This window comes from Rattus norvegicus, chromosome 6, assembly GCF_021556685.1.
Source record: "Rattus norvegicus strain SHRSP/BbbUtx chromosome 6, alternate assembly SHRSP_T2T, whole genome shotgun sequence".
Taxonomy (NCBI): Eukaryota; Metazoa; Chordata; class Mammalia; order Rodentia; family Muridae; genus Rattus; species Rattus norvegicus.
This window is the reverse complement of record NC_141539.1, coordinates 116,326,963-116,344,698: the sequence shown is the minus strand read 5'-3', so window position 1 is coordinate 116,344,698 and position 17,736 is coordinate 116,326,963. Positions and strand designations below refer to the sequence as shown.

Below are 17,736 nucleotides of genomic sequence, written 5' to 3'. Positions count from 1 at the left end.
GTTGGTAGTGCACATTTTCTTAAGTTTCTTCTATGGGGTAAGATATCTAAGCAGTTGTCATTTCATTTGAATTATACCACAAAGCAGTCAATTCTCCAAATATTGTCTTCTGCATAGTCTAGGGCTTTATTGCATACCAAAGTGTAAGGGTCCAATGATTTACTAGAGCGAGTGGAGGACCATTTAAGTAAGCCCGCACTCTCATATCATCACTGCCCTGGATCAGGAAGTCAGTCCAGCCCAGTTACAGCTGGTGTCACCCCCTCCATTAAGGCAGAGCCCACCTTTAATGAGAAAGTTTGAGATGTCTGATTGTGTTCTTACCTGACAGCTCTTATCAAGTTATATTACCATAGTTGGTTTCTGTGCTGTGCTGGTAAGTAAGGTTTTCTGGTATGTAAGGGCTTGAATAAGGGTTTCACTAACTTCATTTGGTATGCAGTGCTGATTAAAAGTAGCAGTCTTAATCAAAGTTTAAAGCAACATTATTGAATTTTAGCAGGTCTTCTGAAGGCCACGTGATGTTTGTATAAAGCTTAATTTAGGTTTTTGTGACTCATTTATTCCAGCCAAAGTTGACATTTACAATATAGAACTGTTTGACATATTGTGCTGTATCTGTGAATTCAGGATGGCATGCTGTCAGAGAAGATGCAGTTTTGTTCCACGAGTGTTAAACCTCACACAAGCTGCAGCTGTTCTCCCCTCTAGAGTTAAGTTAAACAGAACCGCCAGCGCCATGCAGGTTCACCGTGCGGAATTTCAATGTTGAATACCTACATGAGAGAAGATAAACGAGAGCCTCCGACGCCCACCAGGTTCACTTTCTGGTGGTGCTCGTTTTTAGTCACATTTATTATACGTTATTCCAAGGCTGCAATTATTTTTCATGCATTTCCACAGTAAATAAGATATATCTTGAAAGTTTATGGGACACATTTTTCTTTGAGAGACAAAAAAGTATTGGTTGTTGTTACGCATGCCAAAAGAAGACTTGTTAATTCCCGGGGAATCATAGGTTTTTTGGTTTGATTCAAACTGTGCTTTGGAAAGAGTAGTCATTATTGATAGCATGAGATCATGGTGACTGGTAATAGTTAGTTGAGATAATCCAAATTGCATTTCCCTCGTAGGGGAAATTGCAGTTCATTAGTTGTCTGTATTTCACCTTGTTGAGTATGATTGGAGTACATAGTATGATTATTTATGGAGAGCATTTCAATTTACTTTAGTTTTCTGTCCTTGTGTCCCTGTTAAAACTGAAAATGTAAACATAGATCTAGCTGTTTCTGATAGCAGTTGTCATTGGTGAAATTCCAAGAATTTAGTATATGCTGCATGGAATAGAACATAGGTGTTGCATAGATTACAACAACAGAACAAATAACAAGTATTAATTTAAGAGATGTTTTATTTTGATTTTGCAACAGCCACAAACATCATGACCAAAAGCGATTTAGAGAAAGAAAAGGTTTATTTGGCTTACACTTCCAGGTCATAGTTCATCATTAAGGAAAGTCAGAGCAAGACCTGGAACAGACTCTTGAAGCAAAAGTTTGGAAGAATGGATTCCCAGGCTCATGATTAGCTAGCTTTTTCTACAGCTCACTCAGGATTATCTGCATAGACAATGGGACTACTCACAGTGGGCTTGACCCTCTTGCTTCAATTAACAACACTACAACTCCCACAGACCAGTTTGATTGGGAAATTCCTCAATGGATGCTTTCCTCTCAGATGACTCTAGGCTGTGTCAAGTAGACAATTAAAACCCTTCCCTTCTCTTTTAGACTTTTGAGGCTTATGCTGGTCTCAAACTGTGTAGCCTAGGGTTGTCCTTGAACTCATGGCTCCCCTACCTTTATTTTCCAAGCACTGGAGTTATAGGCATGCACCACCAAACCTGGCTTTATATGTCTTTTTAAGTGACAGGTTTACTGAGCTATGATTTTTCATCACATTAATCTACTCTAATGTGTAATTTAGTGCTTTGCTGTAAATTTACTGAGCTGTGTGACTGTTCCACAGCCCAGTTCAGTTTAGAACATTCCTATCACTTTAGCAAAGTTCCCCATGTGTTCTTAAAAAGATTCCCCCCTCTCTGTTTCTGTCTCTGTCTGCCTGTCTGTCTCTCTCTTTCTCTGTCTCTGTCTGTCTCTCTCTTTCTCTGTCTCTGTCTTTTTCTGTCTTTCTCTGTCTCTGCTTCTTTTTCTCTCTCTGAATATATACACCAAAGTGTGCATGTAAGTCAGCGGTTCTCAACCTTCCTTATGCTATGACCCTTTAATACAGTTCCTCATGTTGTGGTGACTCACACATAACATTATTTTGTTGCTTCTTCATAACTGTGATTTTGCTACTGTTATGAATCGTGGTGTAAAAATTTGTCTTTTCTGATGGTCATTGGTGACCCCTGTGAAAGGCTCATTTCAATCCCAAAGAGGTCACACTTCACAGGTCAGAAACACTGATGTAGGGGTTCAGAGGACAACCTCAGGTGTCATTTATTACCTTCTACCTTGCATGAGACAGGGTCTGGTCTTTGTCGGGTTAGCTGGCCTTTGAGCTTCTGGGAATTCTCCTGTATCTTTCTCATTTTGCTAGAGATCTAGGGTTACACATGCTTGCCACTCAGCTGCTTCCTGACTGTTTTGGGGATCTGAACTCAGGTTCTTGCAGTTGCAAGCACTTTACATACTGAGCCATCTCTCTAGCCCTGGGAGCAGACCACTCTTGATTTCACATGAAACACGAAACTAGCCAAACATGTCTTAAATAATAGAGCTTTATTTATTCTTTTAAATGAATATGACATATTTTATGTTTCATAGATATATATGTCGCCAGTGTAAATTTTTTTTGGAGATATACAATGACATGTATAAAATTCATTTGAATTTGCATAATAGTTTAATAAGGAAGACCTTGTGTCAGAAAGAATTTGTCTTTAGTGTTTCTTTTCAACTTTCATTTTTTAGTAAATGGCAGTTGGAACCCTTGACAAGATCACACGGAACCCCTTGGACGAGGTTCTGTGCACTCACAACAGGGTCTTCCAGACCATCAGGCTCGTGGCTGGAAAGATATAAGGACCTGGGGGCTAACAGTTCAGCACCAATAAGATCAAGGCACAGCTTGTTGGCACAGCTGCTGCTTCACTTCCCATCACCAGAGGGCACTCTCTTCCAGTTAGTGCATGTTCAGTGCTGAGCAATCACTGTGTTGTACTTTGACAATTTGAGTCCTGCTGTTGGGGTCGAGGTATGGATATTTGAAAGTGATGATTGCTTTGTTTTGTAACTTTGAGTTAGCTGTTTGGCCATGCGCTCTAAATGGTGTCATTAGAGAGGGGTCTGTGAACAAGTCAGTGCCTTAGGCACCGTGTTTCAGGACAGCATGCGGTCCCCTCCTCTCCTGCTAGCTCCCTAATGCCACTTGTTCTCTGTTCATCTTGAGGTTTCAGATCGAGTGGAGCGGCGGCTTCAGGAAATAGAAAGAGAGATGCGCTTTGAAAGAGAGCTGGTGGAGAGACGCCATGATCAGCTGGGACTCGTGTCCTTGAAGCTTCAGGAGGTTTGTGCCAAGTGCTTTCCTAGGGTTTGGGTCGTTATTTCATCATCACTACAGTGGTTATAGCTCTGGGCTGGGATACAGCTCAGTTGGCAGAAAACCACACGAGCTGGGTGTGCTGGTGCCCAGCTGGGATCCAAGCTCCTGCAGGGTGGGGTCAGAAGATAAGAAATAGCCACAATTCTGGAGGTTGCGCATGCTATGTACAACCAACCCACAGGTATACACTTCATCCCAAAAGAGAAGCACGGCATCTGGTTGTAGTTCAGAATGTAGACCGAGGCATCCTGTAGTTTGTATGCCCTTGCCTTTTTTTCTTCAATAAATTCTTCTATGGGAATAATAATCTCTACCCAATCACCTGGGTGAGAGGATGAGTGACGTAATGCTGGTGTCTCAGATGTGCTCAACAGAGTAATTATAAAGCTAAAGAGTACTTACTCTGCTTGTTTTGGGGGCATGGACCAGACACCAGGCAGCACCATATCGATGCTCATTTTGTAATAAAGTTTCATTGGATCACATCCTTTCCTGCTCCTTCAAATCCCATCCTTGGATGCTTGTGTAGCACAGCGGCCGATCTGAGACGTTCTGACGGAAAGTGCCCTGCTCATGGTATTGCCAGTCTGGGCCTCACAGAAGTTTACCCTCCTATGAATTAATTTGTCATCAAACAGTTCAGAAGCTGCATATTTCTCTCTAAGCTTCCTCCCCTTTTGTACTGAGATGTTAGATGTATGATGTTAGGAGTAGAACAAAGGATTTCTGTGGAACCGTGTCCCCTCGGCATTGGTGTTTTACAGGCCCGGCTTTGCCATCTTTTCTAATATACCTAAAGTGTGCAGTGTTTTATTCCAAAATGGCTTTGAGGCGACAGCAGGTGTAATGCTGTCATCTGCGGCTGTGCTAGAACACCACCATAAGCAACTTGAGGAGGAAATGCTGTTTTAGCTTACACTTCCACATCACAGGCCATCACAGAGGGTGGGGTAGGAACCTGCAGACGGGAGCTGATGCAGAGCCTGTGGACGAGCAAGGCTTGCCATGCCCCTCATGGTTTACTTAGCTTGTATTTTTCTAGCACCTATGAATGCAAGCCTGGGTGTGGCACCACCCACAGTAGGCTGGGTCCTCTCACATCACTAATCAAGAAAATGCGCTACAGACAAATCTTAGGGAGACAGGTCTTTCACTTGAGAGTCCTTTCTCTCCAGTCACTCTTATGTCAGGTTCACAAAAACCAGCCAGGACAAATGTAAATATATTTACATTAAAGGGCCTTAAAGAGTAGTTCATATTGTTTAGACTCGAAGAATGCTGCAAACACAGTCTGAAGTAGGATGGGAAATGACACCTATCTAGAGACAGGGTTAGACACTTCTGTGGTAATTTAAGATGTGTCCTTTCTCTGGCAGCAGCACTAATTTGTTCCCGGCTCCTACGTCACCATTCACAGGTATAGCTGAAACAATAGGGTGTAAGCCACTCAGAGCAGAATGAACTAGTTCACCATGTGCATGTTTCAGGCTCTGAAGTTCAGACCACCTGTACCCAAAGGGAAGCCTAGAAACTTCAGTCAGACTGCTCCTGTCAGAATTGCCATCAATAAGTAGCACCATTTACACCTGCATTTTAGGTATATAAAAGATAGCTGTCAAGCCACCGGAGCCAGCATTGAGCCTAGTGTGTGTCAGTCATGTGTTCAAGTGGTTCCCTTTGTGATCCTGGAAGCTGGTTAATCTTTCTGGCTAGGATATTGAAAGCTTAGTTTTCTTTGGTGGTAGCTGGTTAACGAGTGTGCACTTGAGCCAGATGCGCCCTTCCTAGCCTTTGGCGCGCCCTTCCTAGCCTTTGGCACGCCTTCCAGTCCTCCCGCATCTGGGCTTGCTAACAACTTCTGCTCCTCTTGTCCACACTCCATCGTTGGTGTAGGTACTTTGTGAGTAACTTCCCCCGAGCTTTCTCCTATAATTACAGTGGGGTGCTTAGCACCACTCAGTCCGATGACTGAATTGGTGGCTTCATGCTTATTTGCTAGTCACGCTCTTCTTTGACCAAGAGTGAAACTCAGGCCACAGGGTGTTGACTTCTGTAGAGTGCTTTAGTTCTCATCAGTGATGGCTCTGTAGGATTCTAGTAGGGTGTCTTATAGGGCGCCCTTGAGTTAGAGGTTTTTGGGTTCTTGGCAGGGAACTCAGAAAACTGGTTTTGTGTCTTTTCAGAGTGCCACATAAGAAGTGATGTGCTGTAAAACTGAGCATTTGACTGTGCTTGCCTGCCAGCCCACTTCACTCCAGCACTGCTATTATTCTGCCTTAATCGTGTTTTATGAGGAGACTTGAAAAGATCCCAGTTTTCAAATCTCTTTTTACCTATTAATTTGGGTGGATGTTGTTGATTTTTCTGGGAAACCATTATTACTGTGGGTGATGCCAACTAGTGATCAAAAGCAACAGCTGACCCACTGATTCCCTTTATATGCATGCGGCATGGATTTTCTTTACCCCTCGTCTGTCTGTCTGTCTGTTCGCCCTCACTATCTGTCCATCTGTCTATCTTAGGAAAGATTCTTATTTTATTACTTTGAATACATTTCCTCCCTGTCACCAAGAATTATTTTATTGACATTTCTTTTTCAGTACTTTATATATCTATAAAGTATAAAAATTGAGAAAAGCAAAGACTCAAAAACAAATCAGGATTTTTGTTTTTCAAGTTTGAAAATGCTCTTCCCTAAATTTCTCCAAAGTATATGTAGTTACAGATTGCTGACAGCTATCAAGTGTGCTACCTTTTTCACATATTAGTAGACACTCTCAGTTCAAACCAGGGAAAATGATTCCACCATGAAAGGGCAGTGTAAACTGAAGGGAGACAGTTGTCTTGCTTAAAAAAAAAAATTCCATTTCTTCATTTCACACAGGAGGCATGCCCCTGTTACTTGGTGGTTACTTGGAGGATACTTGGTTTGAATAATTAAATAGAGTAAGTGGGTAGCCCCCCTTTTAAATCTTGATTTTTATACATTTATTCTGAAAGCAAATTGCATCTGGTGAGCATAAGAATAGTACTGAACTGACAATTGTTCTTTTTTGCAAGAGAAAATTAGAGAAAATTTCCACACTTATTTTCCTCTCTCTGCAGAATGCACACAATTACAAAGAAAGGGGAGAGGAAGATTGCTTCCCACTCCAGTTCTCCAGAAGCCAAAGCCCGAGCGTGTGCACTTCGATTGTTAGTTAGCTCAGAACTGGAGCTGAGCTGTGGTTTGCTTTGCATCCCTGACAATAGAGAGATCACTGTTGATAAGAAACCTTTAATTTCGTACTTTGTCACTTTAATGTAAGCAGTGACCTATACGTTCTTAAAAGGTGCTTGTGGCTTATAAACAGGGCAGAGGGATCTGGAAAATATTAATTTGGGCTTTTTCCTTTTTCAAGTTAAATGGCTTAGAGTGTTCCAGAAAGGTCATGTTTAAGGAGAGAGCTTTGCTCTCTTCTTTATATTGGAAATGCTTATGGAAATTCCTATATTAAATGCTAATAGCCCCGGGGTGTTTGTGTCTGGTTTTGGTGGGAGTTAAAGTCAGGTGGGAAAGAGGGACTGGGCATTTTAACCATTACATTGTCTGACATTTTTAAAATGTGTGTCTCAAAGAGTGAAGGATTATGAGTTCTAAAATTGTTGAGGAATTAGGAAGAGTCACTAAAAACATCCTAGGTGTTGGAGGTCGACAGCCATTTTCAGCTGGAGCTTGAGTGGCAGGTCCAACACACCGGGTGGTTTGAGGGACCTTTGCCTCTTTCCATGTAATGAAAAGCAGCCTTAAGCACTGGAAAGTAGTGGACGCAAAGTCAGTCTTCTTATTTAGCGTTAGTTCCTATGGAATGATTTACCCTTTCTGTTGCCAGCAGCTCTGGGGTTCCATTCCCTGTTTCAACATGGCCACTCCTACTGTTACAGGTGGACTGCAGGCTTTCTCATGGGAGGAAGGATGGTCGCAGGCTTTGGATCCTGTGTCAGTATCTCAGAAGAAGTCTTGCTGGGGGTGGGGGGTGCTGTTGATTATAATTAGTGAGGTCATCCCTCCATATGTCCTTTAAGTTCTTTGACAGTATCAGTCACTTTTGTTGCTGTGATTAAAATACCATGGCCCAAAGTGACTGATGGAAGAAAAGTTTATTTGGGCGAATGTTTTCAGAGGGGTCCATGATGGCAGAGATGGGGTGGCAGCAGCTGCCTGGGGAAGCAGAGCCAGCAAACTGCAAGTGAGGCGAGGCTTTGAGAAAACCACTTCATCCTGGAGACAAAGGAGGCCTTGCTAAACAGTGTGAGCTATTTCTGTATTAGCGAGTTCTCCTTAGTGAGTTCGAGCAGGTTTTCGCATATGTTCTGGCTGGGTGTTTGTACTTACGTGGATCTCTTGTTTATTTTACCCTTGTAAACTTATTTTGTTATTTGAGTTTGCTGAAAGTTTTAAAGTGCAGAAAAAATCAGAGTTGTTTTTCTTTGACTGTCAGTTGCCTGGCATGCTGTTTGAGCACTTGGTCCTTCCACTCAAATCTGAGCACCAAGTGCGTGCATCATGTATCAGTTTCCCTGCATCTGTCTGCGCCCTGGGTATCTCACTGTGGATCTGCCTGCCTGTTGCCATCTGGAACCATTCTGTCTGAATCATCATACCTCTCTCACTGTGATAAGGAAAATGCTGGTGAAAATCCTACATCATGTTCCATGAAAACCTGTGAGAGATTGGTCATAATTGCATCAAATATGTAGACTCATTTGAATGGAAGGTCTTTTGTACCATTTTTAATAACGTTTTATAAAAGTTGTTTGAGGGTCTTATGCACCTTAAAATTATTCCTTAGGATTACCTTAGGATTTTTTTCTTAGTGGGGTTGGGATTCTTTCTTTCATTGCATCTGACTGGTTATTAATAGTGTATAGAAGAATACTGGCTTCCAGTTGACTTTTATTTTCAGTAGTCTTAGAGGCACAAAGGACTTGTTTTTGATTATTCTTTTATTTTCCCCAACTCCAAAATTGGTCTCATTCCAATGGAACCTGAAGGTGAGTGTGGAATAAAATCACAGACAGCATGGGTTGTGGCCTTAGTCTTCCTTGATGTGTTTCTTTTCTTTCTTTCTTTTTTTTTTTTTTTTTTTGGTTCTTTTTTTCGGAGCTGGCCACCGAACCCAGGGCCTTTCGCTTCCTAGGCAAGCGCTCTACCACTGAGCTAAATCCCCAACCCCCTTGATGTGTTTCTAAGTGTATCCTTCTGCGATACCTGCTCCTAGGTTTGAAACAACCATTGATCACAGAAACATTTCTTTTTGTTCTATTTGACAAAAGAACTTTTTGTGTTTATTTTTTATTTTTATTTAAAATCATTATGAGAGATTTTAACCCTTAACTCTCTGTGTTTTATGGCATTTACATGTGATTATTCTTAATGTTGTTCATATAGTGGTTGTTGAGCTTGACTTACATACCTGAGCCATTGCTAATGATATGCTGTTTTTAATGCATTAGTGATTTAATTTACTAGTGTTTTCTCTAGCATTTTTATATTTACATTGACTACTGCGACCGTTCTATAGCATTTCTTCATGCTGCCTTTTCTGATTTTAAGATGCAAGGTTATTTGCATGCTTATCACCCTGCAGAGAACTCAGCTTCAAGTGGATGGATCAAAGACCTCAACATAAGGCCAGGTACACTGAACCTGATAGAAGAGAAAATGGGGAATAGTCTTGAACTCATTGGCACAGGAAAAACACTTTCTGAGCAGAATGTGGATGGCACAGACACTCAGACTAACAAGTAATAAATAGGACTGCAAGAAACTGAAAAGCTTCTGCATGGCAAAAGTCACACCATTTGGGCAAAGCGTCAGGTTACAGAATGGGAAAAGGGTTTTTACCAACTACATATCCTATAAAGGACTAATATTTAAATTATATAAAGAACTCAACAAGTGCACATCAAGATGACAAACAACTCAATTGAAAAATGGGGTCAAGGTCTAAACAGAGTTTTCAAAAGAGGAAACACAAATGGTTGAGAAGCACTTAAAGAAATGCCACTATTTTTAGTCATCAGGGAAGTGCAAACCAAAACTACGTTGAGATTTCATCTCCGATTAGCCAGAATGGCTAAGATCAGTAAAAAGTGACATCTCGTGATGGCAAGACTATGGTGTATGGGGAATACTTGCCTGTTTCTGAAGGGAGTGCAAACAACCACTATGAGGTCAGTGGAGCTCCTCAGGAAGCTGGGGTAGGTTTACTTCAAGGTCCAGCTATACCACTCTTGGGCAAATATTGAAAGGATGTTTGATTCCACTACAGAGACACTGGCTCAACCTTGTTATTGGCTGATCTATTCCTAATACCTAGAGATTTAAAATAGACTAGATGTCAGTTAGTGGATAAATGGGTAAGGAAATGTACATTTACACAGTAGCATGCTCAGCCACTAAAAAGTGAAATAAAAATCACAGGGAAATGAATGGAGTTAGAAAAAAAAAAAACCATCCTGAGTAAGGTAACTACCTAAAAAGACAAATCTAGTTGGTGTTCGCTTAGATATGAATGTTAGATGTAAAGTCTTTGATGTGTATAAGCACATAAATTAGGCCTGGAGTACATGACTAGAGGGAGGTGTAGGTCTCCCTAGAAAGAGGAAATAGAATAAATCATTATGAATGGACAAGGGTGGGTGGTGGTACAGGCCATAGGGCTGGGATCAAACAGAGTGGGGGAAATGGGATGGGACAGCTAAAACTAAGGGCCATTTGAAGAGTCGTATGGAAAACTAGTACGGTAGAAGCTTCATATATACATATATTTACACACACACACACACACACACACACACACACACACACACACACACACTATGAAACAGATCCAAATAATGAGAGAGGTAGAGCCCCGACTTGATATCTCTTATCACCAAATGAAACATCCAGGGCTGGGAATGGGTTGCATCCAATTGAGTTGTTGGCCAAAGGGGCCTCCTGGAAACCCTCAAACAATCCAGACTACTGCTCTTCACAAACTGAGAAGGCTCTGTTGCTGAAGACAACACCTACATGACTGAACACCAAGTGTTTGAGCTGGTGCCTACCTTGAGGCCTCACCCCTCCTAACTCGTGTTCACAGTAATGGGAGGTCCACTGAACTCTGAAAAGAGAAAAGTAAACTACAAAATTTCCATCTACAGTGGTGGCCTGTAAGACATGCCCATGTTCTAGTGGCGCGAAGCTTGTTAGAGTAAGCAACCAATATGTGGTTCCATCCTGAGATGGAACCCATACCCAGTGCTGCTCAGGTGACCAAGAGCCTGAGACTGTATGGGAACACCTGACGCTACTGTTCTGCTGAAGGAGTGCAGCAACAAAACTATTCCTTAAAATTATCTGCTGTACTCACAGGTCAGTGCCTTGCTCACCCATCATCAGAGAAGCTTCTTCCTGCAGTAGATGGGGGCAAATACAGAGACTCACAGCGGGGCAGTGTGCAGAGAGTAGAGACCTTGGGACACTCAGTCCTACACAGGATGTCTGCATCTAGTCCTTCCCCTCAGGGCTCATAGAACTCTGCAGGAGAGGAGGTGGAAAGACTGTGAGAGTCAGAAGGGAAGGACAACACAAGAAAACAAGGCCATCTACACACCACTGCACTGAAGCATACATGAACTCACAGAGGCTGGCAGCATGCCAACTGGGTCAGAGCTGAGAGGGGAGGAGAACACGAGCCCCCATCCCGACCCTAGACGTTACTTCCAATTGATAACTACTCCGGAGCAAAGGAAAAATTCATTCTGTCCAGTGGATCCTCCTGGGAATACAAACCATTCTTGAGGGCAGGCTCCATGCCCAGCAGTGGAGCAACACAAAACAAACCCAGTGGCAGGTTTTGGAGGTTTTTGTCTCATAGTACTTTTTTGGATTTTTTTTTTTTACCTTTAGGTCTTTTGCATATAAATTATTGTTTCCAGTTTTGTGTTTTTATTATCTGTCTATATGTTTCTTGTGTTTTTTCCTGTGGCTTTTTTCTTCTGTTTTTACTTTATTTTATTATTATTTACATGTCTGTTTTTTAATAAGAGAAAGAAAAGAAGGGTGGGTTTGGGTGGACAGGCATGTGGAGAGGATGTGGAAGGAATTAAGGGAGGGAAGACTGTAATTAGAGTATATTCTATGAAACAATGTATTTTCAGTTTAAAAAAACAAAAAGAAAAGCAGCAAGGTTATGTTAATCTTAAAGAGAGCCAGGATAGGTTTCATCGTCACTTTCCTACTTCGCTTTGTTTGAGAGGGAGAACCATTTGCTGACTGTTAGTAAGAATGCGAGCATGACGTCGTCCGTTTCTGCTGTTGATTTAATAGCTGCAGACTTGGTTTATACAGCTTACTGATTCATAACGCACTTATAATCCTTCATATGACTAGATAGAGCTCTCCCCGTTTCCTGTGCTTTATCAGAAATATGAATATATTATTAGTTCCCTTTTTGAGTGACTTTGTCTATTGTTTCTATATCTGCAGTATGACCTTTTCTATTTTAAATATATTATTCCATTTTATTTTCTAGATGTGCACATTAAATATGTTTTTTAAATCAATACTTTAAATTTATTACCAAACTATGTTTTGATGTGCTGTTGTTCTCTTCGGATACTGTCTTTCTAAATCCATTATAGTGGCAGGTGCAATTTTCTGTATGTCCTTTGGGAATTTTTAGCAACTCTTTATATATATATGTGTATATGTATATGTATATGTAAAAATATACATTATATTATATTTTTTCTCCCCTCTTACTCTGTAGATCAGGCTGGTCTCACAGAGATCCACCTGCCTCTGCCTCCTGAGTACTGGAATTAAAGGCATGTGCTACCATTGCTCATCTATAGTTTTTAGACCTTGCTTTAAAAAAAAGTATTTTTAATTTTTTTGAAATTTATTGATACTTATAATTGGACCTATTTCCATGGTGTTTTGGACTAAAAAAAAAAAAACCCAAAAAACAAAACAAAAAAACCATCACCTGATTTTCTCCCTTCTGGGTCCAACATTTTATATATGAAACATAGGTGACACAGATACTTATGTCTCATTTGTCAAGTTCATTCTTTTCTTCTGTATTCCTATTTAATATGTAAGGCTCAATTTCTCACTGTGATTTTTGTCAGTTTTGCCTTTTCTACTTGGTGTTTGTGGTTCCTTGAATATTTTAATCTCCAGGTCAGTTGTTTTTAAAAACTTACATAGTGGTAAGTGTCATTATAGCTATGGTTCTTGTTTTTGGACAGAGTCTCACTGTGTAGTCCTGTCTGGTCTGGAACTCCCTATGTAGACCAGCCCGGCCTTGAACTCACAGAGAGCTGTCTCGTTGTAGTTATACCTCTGGAGTGAATGCTAGGATTAAAGACATACATCATCACGCCTGGCTTAGAGTGAGTTTCTGTTAAAGTGTCTGTATTTATTTTAGTCCTTCCTCTCACTTTCCTCAGAAAGTCTTAAACAAAGCAGTCTCATTAGGTATGTTTAGCGTTATTGCTGTGTTGGAAACACCATCATCTGCCTTCTTTCTCTCCTGTTGCTCTTTTTTTTTTTTTAAAATTTATTTAATACTTAATAATAATTCTTTGGTTTCCGGGCAAACAACCCCCTCCCCCCTCCCCTTCCTTATGGGTGTTCCCCTCCCAACCCTCCCCCCATTGCCGCCCTCCCCCCACCAGTCTAGTTCACTGGGGGTTCAGTCTTAGCAGGACCCAGGGCTTCCCCTTCCACTGGTGCTCTTACTAGGATATTCATTGCTACCTATGAGGTCAGAGTCCAGGGTCAGTCCATGTATAGTCTTTAGGTAGTGGCTTAGTCCCTGGAAGCTCTGGTTGCTTAGCATTGTTGTACATATGGGGTCTCGAGCCCCTTCAAGCTCTTCCAGTTCTTTGTCTGATTCCTTCAACGGGGGTCCTATTCTCAGTTCAGTGGTTTGCTGCTGGCATTCGCCTCTGTATTTGCTGTATTCTGGCTGTGTCTCTCAGGAGCGATCTACATCCGGCTCCTGTCGGTCTGCACTTCTTTGCTTCATCCATCTTGTCTAATTGGGTGGCTGTATATGTATGGGCCACATGTGGGGCAGGCTCTGAATGGGTGTTCCTTCAGTCTCTGTTTTAATCTTTGCCTCTCTCTTCCCTGCCAAGGGTATTCTTGTTCCCCTTTTAGAGAAGGAGTGAAGCATTCACATTTTGATCATCTGTCTTGAGTTTCATTTGTTCTAGGCATCTAGGGTAATTCAAGCATTTGGGCTAATAGCCACTTATCAATGAATGCATACCATGTATGTCTTTCTGTGATTGGGTTAGCTCACTCAGGATGATATTTTCCAGTTCCAACCATTTGCCTACCAATTTCATAAACTCGTTGTTTTTGACAGCTGAGTAATATTCCATTGTGTAGATGTACCACATTTTCTGTATCCATTCCTCTGTTGAAGGGCATCTGGGTTCTTTCCAGCTTCTGGCTATTATAAATAAGGCTGGGATGAACATAGTGGAGCACGTGTCTTTTTATATGTTGGGGCATCTTTTGGGTATATGCCCAAGAGAGGTATAGCTGGATCCTCAGGCAGTTCAATGTCCAATTTTCTGAGGAACCTCCAGACTGATTTCCAGAATGGTTGTACCAGTTTGCAATCCCACCAACAATGGAGGAGTGTTCCTCTTTCTCCGCATCCTCGCCAGCATCTGCTGTCACCTGAGTTTTTGATCTTAGCCATTTTCACTGGTGTGAGGTGAAATCTCAGGGTTGTTTTGATTTGCATTTCCCTTATGACTAAAGATGTTGAACATTTCTTTAGGTGTTTCTCAGCCATTCGGCATTCCTCAGCTGTGAATTCTTTGTTTAGCTCTGAACCCCATTTTTTAATAGGGTTATTTGTCTCCCTGCGGTCTAACTTCTTGAGTTCTTTGTATATTTTGGATATAAGGCCTCTATCTGTTGTAGGATTGGTAAAGATCTTTTCCCAATCTGTTGGTTGCCGTTTTGTCCTAGCCACAGTGTCCTTTGCCTTACAGAAGCTTTGCAGTTTTATGAGATCCCATTTGTTGATTCTTGATCTTAGAGTATAAGCCATTGGTGTTTTGTTCAGGAAATTTTTTCCAGTGCCCATGTGTTCCAGATGCTTCCCTAGTTTTTCTTCTCTTTTCTATTGGATTATCTTAGCCCTTGTGTTGACTTTGCAGTCAGAATGTTTCCATCTTTAATGGATGTTCTACAGTTTAAAAAATGTGTGTACATGGTCATATTTGGAATATAAATAAACACAATTATTTAATAACAAATGTGTGTACATTGTGAGTATGTGTGTGTGTGTGCATGTACATTGTACGTGTGTGTGCACGTGTATGTGCATGCGCACTTGTGTGTGTGTGTGTGTGTGTGTGTGTGTGTGTGTGTGTGCGTATTTGGAGGGCAGAGGTCAGTCTCAGGTGTCATTAATCACTATTCACCTCAGTTTTGGAGACAGGATCTCTTTCTGAACTTCAAGCTGACCTGTTCAGGAGACAGCTAGCAAGCCCCAGAAATCCCCATCTGATGTCCTCTGGCTACAGGCATATGCTGCTGAACCCATCTATCTTCTGAGTGGTGTAGGGAATGGATCCATGTCTGTATTCTCGTATGGGCACCTGGCCGACTGAGCTGTCTTTCCAGCCTTACTCTAAAAACTTAGGAATATGTCGTTCTGCACAGCTGCCCCAACCAGAGTGGTTTCTTGTATCTTAGCCGTTTATTGATTTACTCTTTATTTACATTCCAGTTCAGCTTAACGTGACTTTCTTGCCATCATCAGCTAGGACTTTCCTCACTTCCTCTCTTTCTAACATTGGCTCCCAGAACTTCACTGCTGAGTGGCTGTGGCGTATACACAAGCTGTAACTGCTGTTTGCTTGTGTGGTCATGTCTTCCTCTCTAGAAAGTGTTCTTCTCTGCCAAAAATCAGGTCACTCCGGTCCACGCTTGTCCTGGGACTCGCATGTCCAGGTCATTCACACAGTTCTGCTGCCGACAGGTGCGGAACGGATGCGTGCTCTTTTCTTGCTGTGTGGAACAGTTTGGGAGCGCTGATCTTCACGCAAAGGCCTTTCCAGAGCAGGTGGAGGTTCAGTATGACATGGTTTAAATGACAGAGCTAGGACCCTATGAACACAGTCACAATGTAATATTATATAAACAGCATGCTCCTGTAGCAGGCTTCTGGTCCTGACATGGCGAAACCATCTATCTGAAGTCCCATGCTATCATAGGAATTGCTTCCTATTTTAGTATGTAACAGTGTTAGAAAGTTTAGAATGGAATTACCCAGGTATATGGATTCTACCAGTAGGACCTCTTTGATATATTATTCTGGGAGATCGTTCAGTTTTAAGGTTGTAGATAAGATGGCACAAGGAATTGTCTCTTTGATAGCTCAGCAGCAGATCCCCAGGTTCTGTTTTGCAACACTGTGTACACAGTGGACAGGAAACAGTCTTACCAGATAGCAAGGCTAATCTGGAATTCTCCATCTTGCCTCACCTCCCGAGTGCTGAGTCCTGAGATTGCAGATGTGTGTTCACCGTGCTGGACTTGGGATAAAAACTTAAGGAACCTGGATACAGTTCTTTTCCTTACTTTTCCCCCTGACTGTTTCAATTAAAACATTTCATGTAGTTTGTGTTCGTGTTTCAAATTTAGTTGATAAAAATGGTAGGGTAACGGCTTGCTAAGGACTTACTGTATTTTTTTGACCACTAGGCGTCAGTATTGAACCATAGTAGGCATTACTACTTCAAGATCCAGGTCTATTTAAGATGGATTCCCTACAGAATATATATCCCAGCTCTTAGCATTTCTGGAAACTGTCCTTGATATCGGTCTCACAATTAAAAACAATATCATTATTTATCATTTTAAAATTTATAATTGAAACTGTGTAGCTTCACACTGTTGAAAAATTAAGGATTGCATGTGGACACATGCTGCATCAAGCCTGGAGCTGGCTTGTTGGTGCTGCTTTTATACTGCGGTCCAGGCTTCCCTCTCTGCCTCCTTCTCCTTTTCTTCCCTTTATCTAGGAGTTCGTCTGTTTAGATGCAGAAAGGCAGAGACCATCTTTTGATATGAGAGCTAATTTCATATGTTCCTGATTCCTTTCCACTTTTGATGTTTCTGAGCTTTAAGCAGGCCCTGTTTTCTACACTTGTATCTCACATGAGCCTCTTCCTAATGTTATGTCTTTCTCTTACTGATGACCCCCTTTTGTACCTTGTCCTGTTTACCTCTGCTCCTGTAATTAGCACTGTTCAATTTCCCTTCAGCGAGTCTCCTGTTTCCTTGATAAACAGACATGGTTTATTGCTTAATGCATTTAATTGATTTATATTATTCCGATTTGTGAATTCTTTCTGTCACATACTGAAACAGGTTCTAAAATTGCTCTGGAGGGGAGGAACAAATTATTTCTAATAATTGTCGATTTGTGGTGGGGCTTTCAAGCCCTGTTCAGAGTTGTATGTAAGATTCTTTACTCAACTGATAGACCTAGGATGTAGAAAGTGCACAGGCTTAGAACTCGTGACCTGAGAATGAGGTTTCCATGCCTCACTGGCCACCTGCTTGGATGGGGATCAGGTCCTCTGATGTCTCTCACAGATCAGTGTCTGCACAAACCTGGGGCCTGCAGCTCTTGCCCCTTTGACCTCTGAACTTGTTCAGAAGGTGCTCGATCTTATCCTTGGGTGTTTCATCAGATCATGCATCTTCTAAGAAAGATGGATAATAACCTCGATGTCAAATCATTGTACTTTTAAGTGTGGGGAGCTGTGAGCTTCTGTTGTCTTTGTTGTCTGCTCTCCTCTCATTCTTCACACCTTGTCAACTCTGATTCCAAAATAATTGTGAAAGTTGGCTCTTTATCTGCTTTGTAACTGCTACTGATTGTTGTCTCTGCTGCTGTCTTCTCCTGGTGCAAGCAGAATAGGCTGCTGGCTCAGGTCTCATCTCTGTGTCACCTGTCTGGCATGTAGGTGATGTCACATTCTTTTTTTATTATGGTTACAGCAAATTTAAAAGCCTCACACTAAAAGTCCCTTGACTGGCTCCTGTCTTCA

The 17,736-nt window shown here is 41.6% G+C and overlaps 1 protein-coding gene across 10 annotated transcripts in view; it reads left to right on the top strand.

The window, feature by feature from the left end:
- Positions 1–17,736, top strand: part of Cep128 (centrosomal protein 128) — a 370,684-nt gene that overhangs the window by 53,769 nt on the left and 299,179 nt on the right. For all 10 annotated transcript variants that reach the window (XM_087554312.1, XM_087554311.1, XM_087554310.1 and 7 more), the window contains 1 exon segment: positions 3,457–3,573. In XM_087554312.1, coding sequence (XP_087410438.1) covers positions 3,457–3,573 — 117 coding nt within the window.